Source organism: Podarcis erhardii (assembly GCF_964252035.2).
Source record: "Podarcis erhardii genome assembly, chromosome: 6".
Classification (NCBI taxonomy): Eukaryota; Metazoa; Chordata; class Lepidosauria; order Squamata; family Lacertidae; genus Podarcis; species Podarcis erhardii.
The window spans coordinates 32172943-32192997 of NC_138510.1; the positions used below are offsets into that span (position 1 = coordinate 32172943).

Here is a 20055-nt window from a genome sequence, read left to right on the forward strand (position 1 = left end):
TGTCAGCACACGGGTGTTCATATGAACCCCTCTTGTGAATCATACTACTTAAGCACAGAATTTGGTATATATGAAGAATTCAGCACCTGAGAATCTCCAGTTTCATGGTTTGTTTTAAAGAAGTACCGTTAAAAACTTGATTGTGCCAAAGGTTCAAAATGTATGAACACTGTTGAAATTTCAAAGCTGAGCAGTTCTTTACTCGACCAACAGGCCTTGCCTTTCAGCATCCATATAATAATTGCCATCTTAGTGCCTCTACAGTTGACCATACCAGACTTCAGACATGGCAAAGCCTAAACCTGTTCACCGGCAGACAACTTTATTTCAGCTGAACTTCTTTCCAAATAAATACAGTAGTGGTATCAGCCTCCCATTCACTGCAAACAGTTTCTGTCAGGCTCCAAAGACTTCTTCCATCATACAGTGGTACCTTGGTTTACAACCATAATCCGTTCCGGAGGTCTGGTTGTAAACCAAAACAGGTTGTAACCCAAGGCACACTTTTGCCAATGGGGCCTTCCAAAAAAAATTGGTTGTAATCCCCCCAAAAAGGGGACACGCACTTCAAGGTTTGATGTGGTTGTAATCCAAAATGGTTGTAATCCAAAGCAGTTGCAAACCAAGATACTACTGTATTATTTTTCCTGAAAAGTCTTCCTTAAAAATGTAAAATTTCTTCTGCCACACATCTGTCCTGCTACATAAGTACTATCTGTGTTTTGCCCTGCTGAAATTGTTTTTTCATATGAAGCATTAAACAAACCCTAATAATAAAATATAATTTCTCAAGTTAGTACTGATTTCAGAAGAAAAACCACATGGAACAGATCAGGAAAATATTCGGATAATGTTAACTTTGGCTCAAAGATGTAGAAGATTGTTGCATGTGCTTCAGATCTAGCATAAATTCTGTTGGATACACTCATGATTTCTGTAGACTGGTTGCAGCTTGTTTCTATAACGTTCTGGCGCTGCTGCAGACAAGCAAATCACATGATTCTGTCTCCAAGTTTCCACGCCTTGGATTATTGTACTCAGCCACTTGCTTCTTCAGATTCTTATGCTTCTGTTTGCATTAAGACACTAATGTTATTGATTTATAAGCCCAAGAAGCTGGAGACCTTGGACTCTGCTTTCCAATTATTAGAAATGTCATTTGTTAGACACTGCCAACAGCAACATCTGGTTTCTATTATTTAAAGGGACAGAAATTATTGGTAACCTTTTTTGTGAATGCCAAAGAAGCCCACAGTATCCATGCCCCTTAGAGGCCCCTTTCTTCCTCAGGTCTCTTGTAACAACTCACAGAAGCTGTCAGTATCCATACTGTACCCTTGAGGGGCCTCCACTATGAGAGCACATTTTAGAAAATGTATTTGCAGCCTTTTGGTTCCTTGGTCATAAAGGGCTACCTCTCAACTATGGCATAAAACTCACATCAGTGGCTACTTCAGCAGGTGTTCCCAGTAGTTAGGGAGCATGAAACCCAAGTTGTAGTTCTTTAGAATCCTGCAGAGAACGTTTTCTTAGCTTTATTACAAAGCAGAGAGTGTGTCATTCTAGTGCTGTACAACTTATTATTTCCTTCCAAAGAAGATGGTTGGCCATATGTCTTTTTGTGACGGCTTAAACTATATCGTATGGTGGCTTCCTAAGTTAGCAAAGGGATTTTTCTCTCTGAAACTAGCTAAACATAAGGTCTGAAGAGTAGTGATTTGTAGATAGGAACCATTTTTAAAACTGCTCCCTCCGGAGTACTGTTGCAGTCTGAGTACATTGCCTGCATATATTTGCTAAGCCTCTTGACACTGAAACACACTATTCTTTCTTCACTTTTCTGTTTACTTTAGTGAAGCTCAAGCCCTGCCATAGCTAAGGTTACGCCAGGATATTCCATATAGTGAGACATTCTAAAAGTTTGCAATCATTCTTGGGCGCCATAGCCTGCTGTGGCATATATTTGGCATACATCTAGGCAGTCCCTCGGCCTCCACTTTCTGCTTGTACAATTTATGGACAGCTCCTATCATGAAGAGTTTCTGTCCGTATAGCTAATGAAACTGAAGGTTTTGCTGTAACAGCACTAAACAGCTCTAATGAGACTTATTCCCACTTAATGGGTGGAATTGCCTAGTTACCCAGGAACAAGCTTTTGTGCTGGAGATAGCCAGGGGGGGAATTTAATGGCTAGAGTTTTGTACCCAAGCACTGGTTCAGAAAGCACACAGCCTCTGAAACGAAGAAGGGGGAAACAGAGCATGGAAATTGTTTCAAATTGCACAGCTAGGTAGGTGAAAAAAATGAGCGAGATACCTACCAGTAATACCATGGACATACAATAAGAATTTGTTATGCTACCATAGAATGCTTCCAGACACATTTATTGTGGGATCAGTGCACCTCATGCATGTATGTTTTTGTTTTTGTTTTGGTGTGTTTGTTTGTTTTTGCAGTAGCCACATCATTGGCATCAAAACACCAGCCATATTTTCCCCTCTAGATTTACTCTTCCCACAGAAAATCCAGTCAAGACAAATTTGTTGCCTGTTTAAAACGTCTCAACAACCCATTTGCAGAGTAAGGCCCCGATTGGAAACATACATAGTCAATTCCCTCAGCAGAATGAGGAGGATAGTTGGTGTGCTGGACTGAGAATGGCAAAAATCCAGCAGACTGAATGCTGGGAAACTAACAACTGGGTTGACCCTTGTAAAGTACTCATGAGAGATCCTAGGGTTTGGCCTCTAGCAAGCAGTCCAAAAGTCTTAACTGGAGATTAGACTGAAGGGCTTATCCACACTGAAGCAATATGTGGATTTGCACCATGAAGCAATATGTGGATTTGCACCATGAAGCAATATGTGGATTTGCACCAGCCTGTCTCCCCATTAATATGGGGACATCCTCACTCCAATGTTTCGCCACCTTAAATGTGGGTTTTTTTATCCTAGCCATTTCAAACTTTCCAAGTATTAAAAAACCCTGCATTTAAAGGGAGTAGGGTCCAGCCCAACACTAGGATGAGGGGTATGTCCTCATATAATAGTAGAACCCCTTAGGCCTCATCCTCTACAGGTGGGGAACCTGCAGCCCTGAAAAGGTTTCTGAACTACAACTCCTACCATTCCTGACCATTGGCTGATGGAGTCCAACAAGATCTGGAGGTCACGGGTTTTCCATTCCTGTTCCACTTAAACCAATCCTAAGTGCATATTCTTCCCATTACCCTTGTCTCCATCTTCCTCTCCTTCCTCTGTACCCTCTGCCTGTGTCTGACTTTAAAGTCTCTTGAGCCCAAGCAAGTCTACATTGTTCATCTGAAAATATAGTAAGTTTTCATATTAAAATCTGGTAAAATGAGGAGATTGGGAAATGCCTTGCCTTGGGGAGTCAGGATAACTATATACCCTACTTCAGGCTTTTCTTTCTCATCACCAGCGCTCAAAATTCACCAGGTGCTAGGCACATTTTGCAGCTGGATATCGGCTACTTGTGACCAAGTGAAGATGCCCGGGTGTCAGAATGGTGCCTGACGTCTCCACCATCTGGAGGTGCATGCCTGGGGATCCTTGGATCTTGACTGTTTTCACACACTAGCAACATATCCTGTAGAATTCTATTCTTTATATTTTATTTGCACAATCAGAATTAATGTCAGGAACCAAAAAGTCATTGAAAAAGGTGACTTTGGGGCCTTCTGGCATAAAAATGGCAACTAGACGTTCCGTTTTGGTGACAGTAAGCCTGGTTTAAGGAGCTTTGGTGCCTAGCTTATATATCTGAGTTTCTAACACTGCACCTCACGTGTTCTTTGTCAAACTGCTGAAATTCCCTGTGCTTCAACTTCTAAAGAACTGCTCAGTCCCCAAACAGCTGTGTCAGCATAAAAAACTATAGCGCTCATTAGTGGTTTGAGAACGGCAATCTCTATTTGTACAATGGAGATCATGCAGCTTGCTCAGGCTATTAGAGCACAGTTAGTAAGAAAATTAATGTTTGAAGTAGTACTTTCTTTAAACATTTCTGCTTCTGGTCATGGTCAAAACCAACTGTTGGCAGGAAAAAAATGGTTTAGGGATCAAATGACACCCTCAACCCCAATTAACACCTCCTTTATTTTTTATTTTCTCTGAGCTGGTGGGGCTCATTCCTTTTTCTAATAGAAACAAGTCACTTTTCTGACATATACAGGAGAAATCTTGTAATTATTCTGAATTTAAAAACTTGACTACATGTGACAAAGCTGTGGTGTTTCTGCAGCAACTGGGAGACTTAACAGCAACGTCTGTAGTGCCAAGGTGCATCAGTAATTGCCATCCTAATACACTATGCCATCCTAATAACAGCTTTAGAGGGCATTTTTTTTTTTTTTGGAGTTGGGATGGCATAGTAGAGAAGGGTTAACCCTCTCCAGCCTGCTTACCCAGTCAAATCAGTAATCCACCAGCTCTGCTTTGAATTTTGTTTTGTTTTTTGCCTGACTTGGAGCGACACACACAGTTTTTTGTTTTGTTTTGTGCCTTAAGGTTAACGGAAGATCCAGGACTTATTCATACTGGAGTTTAATTTTTTTAAACAATATTTGTAAAGAACAGTTTTAATTGAACAACATAAAAAGAAAAAGAAAAAAAAAGAAAAAGGTCTACTATATTTTTACAGGAGTTAACAATAATATATATACAGGGTGATTCATAATGAAGTATACAGTTTCCATTCATAGTAAATGGAAACTGTATACTTCATTATGAATCACCCTGTATATATGCATTAGATAAGTATATATGGGATTGTAATTGTTTACACACTGAAATTTAATGTGGATTTGAAGCTGTTTGTGCCTCTGTATTTTTGTCTGACAAATGACATTCTCCTCATTCGAATGCTACCCTGAGCTCCTCCCTGCCCCCCATTCGGATTTTCCTGATATGCTAATCATCTGATAAGGGAATAAGATCCAATATAAAATCCCATGTGACCCAACTGTGAAGGCACTGAAGCACATTGTGTACATTGCATGGGCAAGTTTGTTTACATACATGGTGATGTTTCACTGTGTGCCATCTATTGCCACACTTCTTCCGTTTTGTTTTCATTTTGGAGCGACACACACTTTTTTTTTACTTGCCTGCTCTTTTGCACAAATTTGGTAACTCAAAAAACCTATAATTTCATCTTAAATTAAGGTAAATAATATCTGTGCACATGTCTACAGTGGACCACAGGTTCCTGGAAAAGATGGTGGGTGGTGGAGTCCTAATCAAGAGGAGGAGACAGCAACACACTCTGTGAATAAATCCCATCAAACACCACCAACTGATGTGGATGGGAAACACTGAGAGAGATTTCAGAGGTTTAAAACTAAAAGCACTCACATTTGGATGCATAGAAAATATACACAGGGAAACAGTGACCCAGGTGCATATGAATGCCTAATGTGGACACAGCCCTAATCAGACATTTCCTCCATCTAAAGTAAATAAATAAATAAGAACAAAAATAAGCATTGGACAAAGCAGTCATAACTTCGGGCATATTTCAGCAGGTGATGTAGGTTGTGGTGCACAGGTGGACAAGAAGCCCCTGAAACATTCCCTATGCAGCAGAATTCATCTTGGGGCCAAATTTTGTTGAGCAACATGTACAAGATTAAAGATTTGGGATGCTCTTCTTCACGCAGAAGACATTGCTCAGCAAAGCTCACCTGTTTTTGTTACAATCTAGAAGACATTATTTGCCCAATTCACAGTCTGCTTTCCCAAAGTTTATATCCTGTTTTCTGGAATCAATGCAGCAAGAAAGCTTCATTCCACATATAAAGGTATTTATGATATATAGTACCTTCACAGTTCCAGCAGTCTGTTTTGTAATAGCAATTTTTAATTTTTCTGTAAAATATCACATTTATACTAAACTATTTAAACAAGCTGTCTTTTCTTTCACATGAGCTCTAGGTTCCTGCAGGGGACACTGCTGCTTAAACATTGACTAATCCTGGTAAAGAGAACCAGTTAAATAAAAGACTCTAAAAAGCTTTATGCAGCGCTAGCAAATATTCCCTTAGCTAGGCATCACATGAGATTTTGCTTAATTTCTTAAAGACTTTTAAAAATATGTCATAATAAATGTTTTAACGTGCTTATTAAAGAAGACTTTATTTTGTTAATACTCTTGTTAACTCTCATCCTTTCATCACCCAGTGACAGAAGGAAATTGCTGCTAATAAAGTTCAGCGTCTATGTTCAGAAGAACTTTATAAAACATCTCTGTGAATTAGAGCATGCTTTAATGCATTTATTCCAACTGATTTTGTCAAAGGCTTCTACTTTTTCTCTTACACGGCTTTGTCTTGTTTAAAATGAGAAGTTCATTTAAGGCTAAAAGAGGCAACAAGTTGCCACTTTAAATTGCATATTCTATAGAGTTTGGGTCCTACAGAGTTGTTTTACACGAAGCAGAGTATGACTCATGCTAATGGAAAGGGCAAAGAAGACTTTTTAAAAGAAATATATCACACTTAAATTAGTTTAGACAGCATGACATCAGAGAGTAATTAAATAGGTTTTTGTTGGAATTCCGCTTCCAATTCCTGAGTTCAGGTTTGTAAAAGATTTCTGAGCACCTGCAGGTTTCTGTGTGTGAAATATTTTCACTGGAAGGGATTCAAAACTTTTTAAAAAACCTTTTAATACAGAGGCAGCATTACGCCATTCTTCCTTCTTGGAAAAAAAACCCTCTCCGATTTAAACAAGAGTCCTTCAAGTTTTTAGTCACTTTTACAGAAGAAAGGGGGGTGGTAAACTTTCTCTTTTCAAGAACAAGCTGCTAGCAGAAACCAGGAGAAGACCAAATTGACTAAATTAGCATTTCCACTATGGGACTGGATACAAATATTAAACAAGTAGATTTAAAGTGCTTTAAGCTTAAAATAAAACGCTTTCTGCTGACTTTGGTTCTTAATTTTTTTCATGTTTTCTTATGCCAAACTGGAGGAACCTTTTCTGATTTTTTCTTTGGTGGCATTCAAAGGAAGACCAGAGGATGAAAATCCTGCACTTTCTTACTCTACTGCTTTGGCACTTTAGCTGGTTTTACCTCGTTTTCATTTCCTTAGCACTGAGTCCTGCTGAAGCGAGTCAAGGCAATCCAGGATCCAAATTAGGATTGTCAAACATAGATGGAAAAGAGAGAAACCCCTTGCCAAGGGCAGGTACATTTAGAACGGGGAACCATGGATATAGTGCTGGGAATTCAAAGTCTAGGGCAAAAAATAATAATGCTCAAGCCGGACTTCTCTTGGCAAAGACTGATGACTCAAAGAAGACTCTCTCCAAAGCAGGGAGCACAGACAAAAAGGTAGGAGTTCAATCTTCAAACAGACAATCGGGAATAAGGACGGTGACCCCGAAGCTACAGAACTTTGGCCCCAAGGCCCCACTGAAGAAAACTGGCACCAGCAATTCAGATGCCAGCTCCTTCAAAACCAAAAAGACTAAAGAAGCTATTGCCCAAAGGGAATCTAAGGAGGCGTTCAGGCATCCTGCGATCACCCCACATGAATACATGCTCTCCCTGTACAGGACTCTTTCTGATGCAGAACGGAAAGGCGTTAATGGAAGCGTAAAACTGGAGACTGGGCTTGCCAATACAATTACAAGCTTCATAGACAAGGGGCAAGGTAAGAAAACAGAATGTTTGCCTATCTTTCAAGTGTATGAAATCCATGTCAGAAGTTAAAGGGCAGAGGGGATCTGTATTTCCAAAAATCTGGGCAGACTCCAGGCATTTTCATCCTTGCAATATAGATTTAAAGAGCATTTTTCACATCAGTTTTTTGGTATGTTACCAAACAAAACGGTCATGCTTTTATCCCAGTGATATTAGTAATTTTAGGATTATGTTGTTGTTGTTTTACAGTGAAATAAAATGCTTTTATTTCCTGCAGAACATGCTACTAAAAGTGTATGGTGGCAGTATATCTGCTGCAGCAAACAATACCCAATTAGTCCATTTCAGCTAAAATACCAGTTTAAAGGGTTAGACTTGGGGGGAAGAAGACTCTCGAGTCTTTCTGATTTTCAGTCAGTCAGTCAGTCCTTTCTGATTTTGTTGTTTGTCTGTTGTTATGAATCAAACAAATTTAGATGTACCTTGTTATAAGAAATAAGCAGGAGATTTAATATTTCAGTGATGTCTCCAAGACCTCAGGAGTCCATCCACATTCTTCCTTAGACCCTCACAGGGCCCCACAGCAACCTGTGAATGCTGGGTGGATCAAGTGACAGTGCTGTTGGGTGCACAGGTCTCTGACACAAGCACCATTGGAATGAATGATTTGTGCAACCATGCTTGGTAAATTTAGCTTGGATCAGTCAATGGATCATACAATTTTATGTTGAGAGTTTTGAAGTCATATAAAGAAGTGTAGTGATTCAGAAGAGATGCAACCCAACTTTATCTAGACTAAAGGAAGTGTCATGCTAATGGACAACAAAGACTCTCTCACACACACTTTCTTTATGTATCTCAATAGGTAGATAGTATATAAAAGAGAACGCATGCCTTCAAATGCTAAATCAAGTGACAGCACATAAATCACCAAAAGTACAATAAAACAAAATGTATTAAATTTGCCGTCTGGAATCTTAATACCAAATGCAGTCAAATGGAAACTAAGTCCTATTGATTAGCCTCAATGTACTGTTGGATTAACTTTGGGGGACAAGAACACAGACTAAAATAATGCAGAAATATTTCTATGTCTGAATTGGAAGTGTTGTTTTAATAAATCTCCATGGAGTATGAACTTGTAGCATTTCCATAGCATTGTTTTATAATTCCCAAGGCTGCAAACGAATAGTGAAGGTCATTGTGTGTTATTAAGAGAAATTGAAATTTTGAACAAATTTCTGTTCAGTATACATACATCTCTCCCTCTTTCTCTCTTTAGATGACCGTGCTCCAGCTGTTAAAAAGCAGAAATACATTTTTGATATCAGTGCATTAGAAAAAGATGGCTTACTGGGGGCAGAACTGCGTATTTTAAGAAAAAAACCTTCTGACAACTGGAAGCCTACTTCTCATGGGAAAACATGTCAAATGAAACTATTCAGTTGCTCCATAAGCAGGCAAGCATCCATCCTCTTGGACTCTCGGACAGTCAACATCTTAGATACCGCAAAATGGGAAGTCTTTGACATTTGGAAGCTTTTTAGGAATTTTAAAAACTCTGCTAACTTGTGTTTTGAACTGGAGGCTTTTGAAAGGGGAAGGCCTGTTGATTTAAGGACTGTGGGATTTAACAGAACAGGGAGGCAAGTCAATGAAAAAGCTCTCTTCTTAGTATTTGGTAGGACAAAGAAAAGAGACTTGTTCTTCAATGAAATAAAAGCCAGATCTGGCCAGGATGACAAAACTGTTTATGAATACCTATTCAATCAAAGAAGAAAGAGAAGGGCTCCTCTAGCAACTCGGCAAGGAAAGAGGCCCAACAAGAATCTGAAGACAAGATGCAGCAAAAAAGCACTTCATGTGAATTTTAAGGATATGGGCTGGGATGACTGGATAATAGCCCCTCTTGAATATGAAGCTTATCATTGTGAAGGACTTTGCGAATTTCCTCTTCGGTCCCATCTGGAACCCACCAATCATGCTGTTATCCAAACATTAATGAACTCTATGGACCCAGAGTCGACACCTCCAACTTGTTGTGTTCCGACAAGACTGAGTCCTATTAGCATCCTGTTTATTGACTCTGCTAATAATGTAGTCTACAAACAATATGAAGACATGGTAGTGGAGTCCTGCGGCTGCAGGTAGCAGCAGCGCAATCTCTCACAGTATTAACTGCAAAGCCTTTCCTAGCAGCTGACAAAAATGAACTGACACAGATCAGCACTGTGATATCACTCAGAGTGGTTTGCGCTGGTCGATAGCTGTTGTGGCATCTGTCATAAGCAATGCATTGGTTGGCAATTAATGCAAGCCTATTTTGCTCTGCTGCCTCTCAGTTGCCTCTACAAGCTACTATCAAAGCTCAGCGGCATGGCGGACTGTGTAATACTGCATACCCTATGGTGGCTGAAATTCTGTTTGTGGTGCTACATTTTTCAGTTGTTCCCTGCCATACATCAACCATGCCTCCATCATGCTTCTTGTCTGTCCTGTTCAACACTAATTAGCAATTGTATGCAGTGCTGTTGTGCCACATTTGGAGAGGCTCACAGCTGCCAACACAGCATCTTGAAATATGCTGATGTAGCCATTAAAACCTTGGATCAGCTCATGGTGCCAAGCCATAGACAATGTTGTTGCATCAGTGCAGCATCTGTTGCACTGCACCCTAAATGTTTGTACTAGTGACACAACTCATAGGACCAGGCTGTATGTTTTCTAATAGTTAGAATAGATTTATAGAAGAAGTGACACGAAAAATCTACTGAAATGTAATTGTTTTTGTATCTACCTTTTGGACTCATTCCAACACTAATTTATTGCTTCCAGACTCTGTTCTAGATCAAGACATTTTGCTCTCTGGTGCTCCAGATACTAGAGCCAACACTTCTGAAAGTCAGTTCCTGCCTTCATCTAGCCACCTAAATTCCTCTGCCTGAAGCAGCTTGATTCACTTTGACATACAGTAGTGCAGGCCTAGAGTTGCACAGACTCACCAGAGTAACAACTTTCCTATGAAAACCTTCTTCAAAGGACATTTCATTTTCACATGATACAGTTTTTTGAATTCCTAAGGACACTGGCAAATTCAGTGCAAGTTGCTTCGGTACATTTTCACTTTCTCCTTCTGGCACTGTTTCAAAGCCTGAACAATCCATCTTTGCAGGATTAATCCTCTGTTTTCATCATCATATATATATCTTTCATATGGGCTTTAGGATATCTCTACAAAACAGTGGACAAGATTCACATAACGAACCCCATTAGCCCCATTTGTGCAATGGAACATTGCCTCACCTCCTGCTCCCATGATCCCAAAAATTGACTGGGGAAGGGGGTGTCAGAAGAACCCCCAGAACAGCACATGGAGAAAGGGGGAGGGGTATCATTCCATCTGGTAGCCAGAAGGCTTGTACAGATGGAATGACTGGAAGAGCATGTTTAATTCTACCCACAGTGTTTAAACTAACTAGTTTAACACAAATAGGTATGAGCAACATTTCATAATTCTTAAAACTGTATATTTACCAATAAATAAATAAATAAATAAATGTTGAATTTGTTTTAAATTGTACGCATTATACATGGATTTAGAGAACTTCAGACAAACCTATTTCTTTCAATGTATATTTTATTTCAGCTTCATATCTTTATTAAATATCCATCTTTTTCATGTTAACGTTCAAACTGTTGTATTATTCTGCTTCTAATTCACACTGTTCTCTATTGCTCGTAGTAAAATAACAGCTTAAGATGTACTAAATTATTGACAGTGTTAAGTGTATCTAGGTGCCATAGTTACCATAAATATAATTTTATTTTAAAAAGCTATTTGTTCTGAATGTTTTGTTCAATTAATGAAAACAAAACAAGAGAACCTAGGACCAAGGTGGGCTCTGTTTCTGAGTAATTATGGTTTTGCGCAAATGTTTGATTGCAGGCAGTTGTATCTTCTCTAGAGGGTTCATGGGTGAGGAAATTGCTGTGGTTGTACTTGGAATTTATACCCTTGGAGCGGCCTATAGGAAGGTTCTCTTGTCAGTCTACCTCAGGCAACGCCCCCATCTTCCAGCCAGAATCTGTTATTGGCTCCCACCAGTGGGCTGCCACATTGAGAATCCTATTGGCTCCTTCCCACACCCTGTGCTAGCAGCACAAGACAGCCCACTGCAAAGAGTGGCAAGTGGGGATTTATGGATTACTAATGCATCTGATATACGAGTACCAGAAGTCTAGTTGCTTCTTTCACTTGAACTCAACGGGGTAGAAAAGGGGGGGAACAATAACCAGTTACAGTGGTACCTTGGTTCCCGAACGGCTTGGCTCCCGAACAAATCGGCTCCTAAACGCCGCAAACTTGGAAGTAAGTGTTCCAGTTTGTGAATGTTTTTCGAAAGCCGAACATCCGACGCTTCTTCCACAGCTTCCAATTGAGTGCAGGAAGCTCCTGCAGCCAATCGGAAGCCGTGCCTTGGTATTCGAACAGTTTCAGGAGTCGAACGGACTCCTGGAACAGATTAAGTTCGAGAACCAAGGTACCACTGTTTTAACAGCTGTCAAAGGACTAGTGTAGGCTGTTCTAACAATTTATGGTGGCTACAAGACAATTTGCTGTGGAGGCTTCACCTTGCTTCTCTAGCAACAAAACATCAAAGTATGCATGAGAAAAGAGTAGCAGTTGATTCTCAGATGTTTCATTGCTTGCTGCTCTAGTACTTTGTAACAAGCTGTTTGTGAAGTCTAGAATGATTAATGCATGCAGAACTGAGCATGTGATGAAATCTAGGTGAACCTAATGCTTCTGCATAGCACTAGGCAGCCAATGTCCAGAGTGAACAATGGTTTCAATAATGTGTGGATGATCGAGACAATCCCTAAAGGAAGGAGGTAGACATCGCCCAATAACAGAGGACATGGATAGCATATAGTAAAAACCTAAGTATCTCCTGGCATTTTGTGTTAAAAGATTTCAAGCAACATTGCTGGAAAGGTTTATGCTGAAGACCATAAAAGGTTATTGCTAGTCAGAGTATTCAGCAGTGGATTAAATGGACCTGAAAAGGAAAAGGTAAAGGGACCCCTGACCATTAGGTCCAGTCGTGACCAACTCTGGGGTTGCGGTGGTCATCTCACTTTATTGGCCGAGGGAGCCGGCGTACATCTTCCGGGTCATGTGGCCAGCATGAGTAAGCCGCTTCTGGCGAACCAGAGCAGCACATGGAAACGCCGTTTACCTTCCTGCCAAAATGGTACCTATTTATCTACTTGCACTTTGACGTGCTTTCGAACTGCTAGGTTGGCAGGAGCAGGGACCGAGCAACGGGAGCTCACCCCATTGCGGGGATTCGAACCGCCAACCTTCTGATCAGCAAGTCCTAGGCTCTGTGGTTTAACCCACAGCCTCACCTGTGTCCCTAAATGGACCTTAGATCGGGTGGAATAAGACAGTTTGCCAGCTTCATATATTCGTATTTACTTACATTTCTGTGGGTGTTACCTTCATTTCAGTAAATAGCTATTGAGTGACTCTGGGCTGCTAGCTCTGGCTTTTGTCTGAGTCAATATCTGAAGAAGTTTGGGAAATAAAAAATATAAATAAAAAATGTAGCCTCAGTCCACCTTTCTTCCCCATACTTTATGACTGCTCTTGAGGGACTGTAGAGAAATTGTCTTCGGTGCAGAACTGAACATTGATTTAATTTCCCTCAAAAAGGTGAATATTGCAGTCATGGTGTTTGTGAAAACGTGTTTCTTTTTATTTTTGTTACTTACACACTGTGACAAAATAAGTGATAGGGGACACTGGATGCATTCAAACACACATACAAGCTTCATCTGCCTTGCTCCTCGAAAGACATACTTGCCTCTGAATACAAAGCTCATTTTCTCTTCCCTTCCCTTGTGCAATTTTTGATCAAAGGCTTGTATTGTGCCTATTTGAAAATCGGGTTTTTTAAAAAAATAAAAAGCTTGAAAAACTTTCTGAAGAGAGGAAGAGGAGAGGCTTAATGCTGCCACAAAGCCTATCCCATCAGAACTGTGCACAACTGGCTACTAGCAAAATACAGACATACCTCATTTTATTGATCTTTGCTTTATTGCTCTTCACAGATATTGCTCCTTACAAGGCTGTGGCTGCAGCTGCAGGCAGCCCGGCCACTTTCAGGGGAAGGAAGCCTCCTGCCTGGAGCTGGTGCTGGGCTTCCCCCCTCCTGCCCCTGCAGCCAGTGGCAGGTGCTGGCTTACTAGACTACAGCAGAGGTTTACAAGCTCCCTTCACTATATTCTTTCTGCAGCTCTCCTGTGTGATACCTGGGAAAAACCTGACCATCATTCAAGGCACCCCAGGGTGCTGTGGCGCATCGGTTGAAAACCACTGGATTATAGTATAGTGTGAACATAACTTTTATGCACACTGGGAAACGGGGGGGGGAATGTGTGGCTCACTTTATTGCAGTATTTGCTTTATCATGGTGGTCTGGAACCAAACCCACAATATGTCCAAGGTATGCCTATACTATCCTGTAGAGAAGAGATTGTATGCTTGACTAAACTAGAGTATGCATGGGTGGCTTGACAGCAGCCTTCTCCAGCCTGGTGCTCTCCAGCTGTTTGGGATTGCAGCTCCCATCCTTCTCAGCCAGCCATGCATCCCTGCTGGCTGGGTCTGGTGAGAGCTGTAGTCCAAAGCATCTGGATGGCACAGTGACCTGAGCACTTTCATCAGGTCAGGATACACCCAGCCAGTATACCTTCTAAGCCTCCGAGGCTAGTTCAGTGCTGGCCCAATAATTAATTTGCTGAAGAACTTCAGCTGCATTACTCCCAAAGGATGGAGTCCGTCCCAAGTGTTTGTAGTACATACACATTTGATCCATTCACAATCACAGGACTGATCTTCATATGTATCTCCACAAAACACATGGGACGTTCTGTTCATAGCCAGGAGAAAGTGGTCATGTCAATCCATTCATAAATAGCTATTGTACCCTTAGCTATAACCCATTAATACTACACTCAAACCCCAAAGAGAACGGTGAAGGCTTGCTTTATGTCTAGACAGCACACGCCTAAGCCACTAGGGTTTCTTTTTGATATAACAACATCTGGATTTCATCAGCAGGTAAAGGATGGGAGCAAGATCACATGGCCCCATAGAAGTCTTTACAGCACCTGGGAGAAGAGCCTCGTGAAACAATTTGGAACACAAACTGGCTGTGAAAACTAAAATGTTGCCCCATTATGCCTGATAACATTCAGGATAAGGGTGAAACAAAAGGGTGTGTTGCACTAACTGGTAGTTGCTGGCGGACTCCAGGATCTATCTAGTGCTGGCCCTACTAGGCAGAAGGAGGCAGCCACTGGAGGCAAGCCCAACACCACCATTCCCCCCAAGTCCCCTAAAAAGCTACCCTGCTATGGCAATGTACAGTGGAGGATGCTGTCCCAGGACCCATGTTGAGATTCAGCTGCCAATTATATAAATATTTAAAAGATCACCCTGCTCTTAAGCCAAAAAAGGATCCCAGAGAAGTTTACAGATTGCTAAAAAATAAAAGACCCTTCCATCAGGCTTACAATTGAAAAAGACACAACATAAGAGGTAAATGGTCTGGGAGGAGAATAGTCTTGTCCTTTGCTTTAAACAGCCCTGAGTCCCTATCTGGGGAAATCAAAAGAGAGCTTCGGGGAAATTCTTTGGCTTTTAAAATTTAATTGTTTATTGTTTCTAAATTAGCGTAGCTATACTGTTGCTTTTTCCTTCAACAGCAGGATACACATATCCAAATAAATATACTGCCCAAATAAATAAAATGGCAAAATGGCCATACCTTCCTGAGAAGTTGTGCTTCATGCTTTTGAAAACCATAAGTGTTGTGACACCTGTAGTACACCTCACAGTAATAACAGGATTGTTTGGGTTGACAGGCCCCAACGCAGGAGAAGGAAGAAACGACCGACCAGTAGGGGGAGCTGACTGGTGAGAGCAAGGATTGGGGAAGGGGACTCAACTTCAGCCACTTTGGAAGTGAGGGAAAGGATGCCAGCTCCATACTCTGTTCTCCTGGCTGAGTGGAGAGCCTTACTGGAGGCTGTGCTGGGCTGTGGGCAGCTGTGGAGGAAGGCAATTCAGGAGGCAGCAGTATCTGATCAGGAGCCTGAATAGGAGAGTGCAGTATTTTCCCCTAGAACCAAGCACCAATCCTGCAGACCGGAGCAGACCCACCCTCCCCAGAGGAGTGTGCATCTGCAAACCTGCAAAGCAAGCGAATCTCATGAGTGAGAGTGTAACACTCTGTTTTTAAAAAGCTTGACAGGCAGGATGTGGAAACTCTTGAGACATCTTCGTTGCTTCTGACCAGTTCTGAACTTCTTGTCCTGCTCCTGTACTCCTGAAATTGTGATTCCTGGATTCTGTGTCTGCTGCTAAGCCCGTACTGTTAGTTGGCCTCCGTTTGAAGCAGGAATTTTCTACACATTCTATACTTTTGCCATCTGTGTATCCCTGCTTCCTTCCTTTCTTCCCAGCCACTCCATTCTTTTCTCCCTTCTACCCGGTCCCTCCCTCAGTCGGCATTCAGTGTCATTGCATCTTTTGGGGCTGTTCGTTGTTTGCGCCCCACAATTTGTTCTAATTTGGAGGGCGTGTTACAGAGGCCTCATTGGCCTCAACTTGAAGTTGAAGATTGAGTGCCAGTCCCATGCTGTGGAATCCTCTTCCAGCAGGAATTTGTCAGGCATCCTTGCTATTAACCTTGAGGCATCTATTGAAGACTTTTCTTTATGCCAATAGGCCAATGCAGTGGTTTACATTTTCTTGATTAGCCATGCATTTTAACGGTGGTTTTGTACTATTTTATAGTGTTTTATGTTTTCTTGTACATGAGTTGGTGATATATAAAAGCAAGCAAGCAAGCAAGCAGGCAAAAGAAAGAAAGAAAGAAAGAAAGAAAGAAAGAAAGAAAGAAAGATCATACCAAGCTACATTATTTGCAAGAGCAGTGGAGAGAATCTATGTGGATTTTTTCAATAAAGTGTAATTGGACTGTAAAAGTGATTCATGAATTTGAACAACCTAAGAAATGGAAACCTTCAATAAGGTATTGTTAAGGATTTATTTTAGCTAAACTCTGTATGTTAAATAAGAACTAGGAAGCTTCATTGCTCGTGTGTGTTTGTGTTTTACACATTTTCTTCTTTTTTTGCAATGGCTATGGCTATGAGCAATAAATATTTATTGTTCTAGCAAAGCAGAAAAGAAAGAATGATAAAATGAGATCTAGTATAAAGAGACTGAGCAAAGAAATAATTCACTCTTAATTAGTCAGGGCCCCTTATTAAACTGATTTCACATAATTAACAGCAGAAACCTATACACGTGCCCCCATTGTGAGACACATTTAATTTAATGAGACTTCATCCCAGGTAAGTCTTTATAGGACTGCAGCCTAAAGTACTTCTCATAACACATAAACTACATTATAGAATTCAAATTATGTTAGCCAATAGCACAAATGGCTTAAGAAACCCCCAGAGACGTTTCCTGAATATATTTATTGGTGGTAGCACTTCCATCTAATGGATTTTGGAAGCAAACAAGAAATGGATATCAACAACTCACCCTTCTTGTGAACTTCCTTGGGGAAGTTTGACGGTTCGAAAGACACAACACTGGTCTACAGTGAACCATTGGTCTGATCCAACATGTCACTTGTCCAAGTTCAAGTTCCCACATTAACTTTAATTGTTAACTCTGAGCTTTCATGATGCTATGTGGCTGCAGCCATGAGCACGTTCTCCTTTAAGTATGTCCTATTTAATGACAATATATACATTTATATATGTTGCATGTGCAGCCCATATCTAGAAGCATGAAAAGCTATACCGAAATACGCCAAAGGCTTACAATCCCACAGCTATTACTCTCTTATCAGCTGTTGGATTCTGATACAGAGTGTGAAGACTGGCGTCCCATATTATTGTTATTGCCAAGTGCCCTGCTGTCCACTGGGGAATTGACATTAGCCAAATGGTAAAAATGAGAAGAAACATGAGTGGTAAAATAATACAGGTTAAAAGTTCAGCTTTCCACCTTTATGATGGCAGGTTTCTCTCCTCTCTCTCCCTCTTACTGAAAATGTCTCATTTGTATTTACTTTCTAGGGTCATTATCTGTCCCTAGTGAGTCTTTGTAAAGGTCCAAATTTCAAATAAACAGTACACTATGAGACAGGTATGTGTCGGTAATTTTTGTTGCATTTGGCTAAAATATGAACACTAAGCTGAATAGGTAAACATAAAAGTATGCCATTTAAAACAATGCATTCCCATTAGTGTTTGAATATGCGCCTAAACTCCATGTACACTTTTACATGGTTATGTCATTTCCTGTATAAAATGTGCTTGTTTATACAGCAGCCATATGAAAGATGCAGTAACCCAGTATGTGGGCTATTTGAAGCTGCTTTTAAGAAACATAAAACCCCCTTGGCCCTTGTATAATAAAAGGTGTTAAAAGATACTGCTTTTACAACATCTTAACCAAGCCTGATAAGATTTTTTTTTCCTTTTCCTTTTGCTGTTAAAAACTTTTACTCTGTGGTTTTGGTTAATCTTATTTTAGGAATTGTTATTCTTGTTGCATAGTGTAGGGGTATTTTTTTTACAAGTTTGACATAAAGTTACATATCAGGTAACGATGGTTTTCAACAATTGTTAAATAATTGTCAAGCATGAACAGTCAAATTAGTTGACAGGCCGCCTAATCCTCAGGGACTGCAAAGGTGCAGAAGCAAAGAAACAGCTTTGTGCCACTAAAATTCATAAGACTGTGTGGACAGCAAGTTTTTAGGGACTTAGATGTGGTGTAACAGAGCCATCATTGCTTCAATCCCCATTCGTGTGGTTCTTTTAAACTCTCCCACCACAGCTCCTGGCACAAACCAACTTTGCAGATTTCTGTAACTCTGTAAGCAGTGCCTGAGGAAACACGAAACTAGTTCCCAGCTATGAGGCCAGTTTTGCAGTACAGTGGTACCTCAGGTTAAGTACTTAATTCATTCTGGAGGTCCGTTCTTAACCTGAAACTGTTCTTAACCTGAAGCACCACTTTAGCTAATGGGGCCTCCCACTGCCGCTGCGCTGCCGGAGCCTGATTTCTGTTCTTATCCTGAAGCAAAGTTCTTAACCTGAAGCACTATTTCTGGGTTAGCAGAGTGTGTAACCTGAAGCGTATGTAACCTGAAGTGTATGTAACCCGAGGTATCACTGTACTAGATGTTAGTGCCCATGATATCATGGGCGATGGGTACCCACTCCACCCAGTTTTCTTTTTCTCTCCAGAAAATAACGTGTAAAGAACATGTGTTTATCCAATGCACAGCAGAGAATATCTGCTCATCTGCAGTAGCGGCTGGAACATATTATCCTTGATATTGTTATTATAAATGTGCAGTTTTCTGTTAGTTGTTTTTAAAAAGTGCCTTGGATCCAAAGGAAAGTTACCTCAGGAAGTACTCAGCAGGCAACCTTCCCCACTCAGCAACCACATGCACCCCTCTCTGGGGTTTGGGAACCCCTCCTGAGCAATGAGAGACAGGGTATGAATGACTGCTGAGTGAGGGAGAAGATGCTTTACTGGAGTCCTGGCAGTACCTGCATCCTTCCTATGCCCAAGGTAAGTTACTGAGATTTGGGGATACAGGAAGGGGTGTGTGGCACTCACTTTCAAGGTGAGCAGGGTCCACTTTGTCATACCTTGTTAACATCTGAATGGGATTGCTTGCTTTTTCAAGTTCCCTATTTGAATAGTTGTGCCGTCCAGGGGCAAAACTAGGATTTATTTCATCCTGGTCAAAGACCCAGTTTAGCACACACAAACCCCATTTACGTACACACATAGATTGGGAGCCTCAATGTCACCCCTCTGGAGACTTCACCCGGGGCAAAAAAAAAAAAAAAAAAACCCCAGCTAACCCCACCCCCTAGCTATGGCACTTGTGCTGTCCCTCATGATTTATACCTTTATAGACATTTCAGTGGGGTTGGCTATAGCTCAGTGATAGAGCAGCTCCTTTGCATGCAGATGACCCCGTGTTCTGGCTTCTCCAGGTAGGATTGGAAAAGACTTCTATCTGAAACTGTTATGTACTGAAGTTCTCACCCTGGGCCAGCAGGGGGATACTGTAGATAGTTTTCACTCGGGTCCACATATGCAAATAATGAATTGAAAGTGACGTTCAGTGATTGGATAGTTACAGAAAGTTGTTACTGTTGTGTTGTAGTGGAGCTCTATATAAGCAGGCTGGCTGAACCCTTCAGTTCAGTTCTGTTCTGGCCTGTGAATAAACAAGAGCTGTCTGAAGAATTGCTGTGTTGTCT

The 20055-nt window shown here is 40.9% G+C and overlaps 1 protein-coding gene across 1 annotated transcript; it reads left to right on the plus strand.

The window, feature by feature from the left end:
* The first annotated feature begins 6067 nt into the window (after positions 1-6067).
* GDF5 (growth differentiation factor 5) lies at positions 6068-11501 on the plus strand. Its single transcript, XM_081866519.1, has 2 exons — positions 6068-7678; positions 8951-11501. The coding sequence occupies exons 1-2, from the start codon at positions 7042-7044 to the stop codon at positions 9817-9819; spliced, it is 1506 nt and encodes a 501-aa protein (XP_081722645.1). The 5' UTR covers positions 6068-7041; the 3' UTR covers positions 9820-11501.
* Positions 11502-20055: the final 8554 nt, after the last annotated feature.

Coding starts and splice junctions, on each gene's coding strand:
- GDF5 (XM_081866519.1), top strand. CDS start 7,042: ATGAAAATCCTGCACTTTCTTACTCTACTGCTTTGGCACTTTAGCTGG. Junction 7,679..8,950: donor CTTCATAGACAAGGGGCAAG/GTAAGAAAACAG, acceptor TTCTCTCTTTAG/ATGACCGTGCTCCAGCTGTT.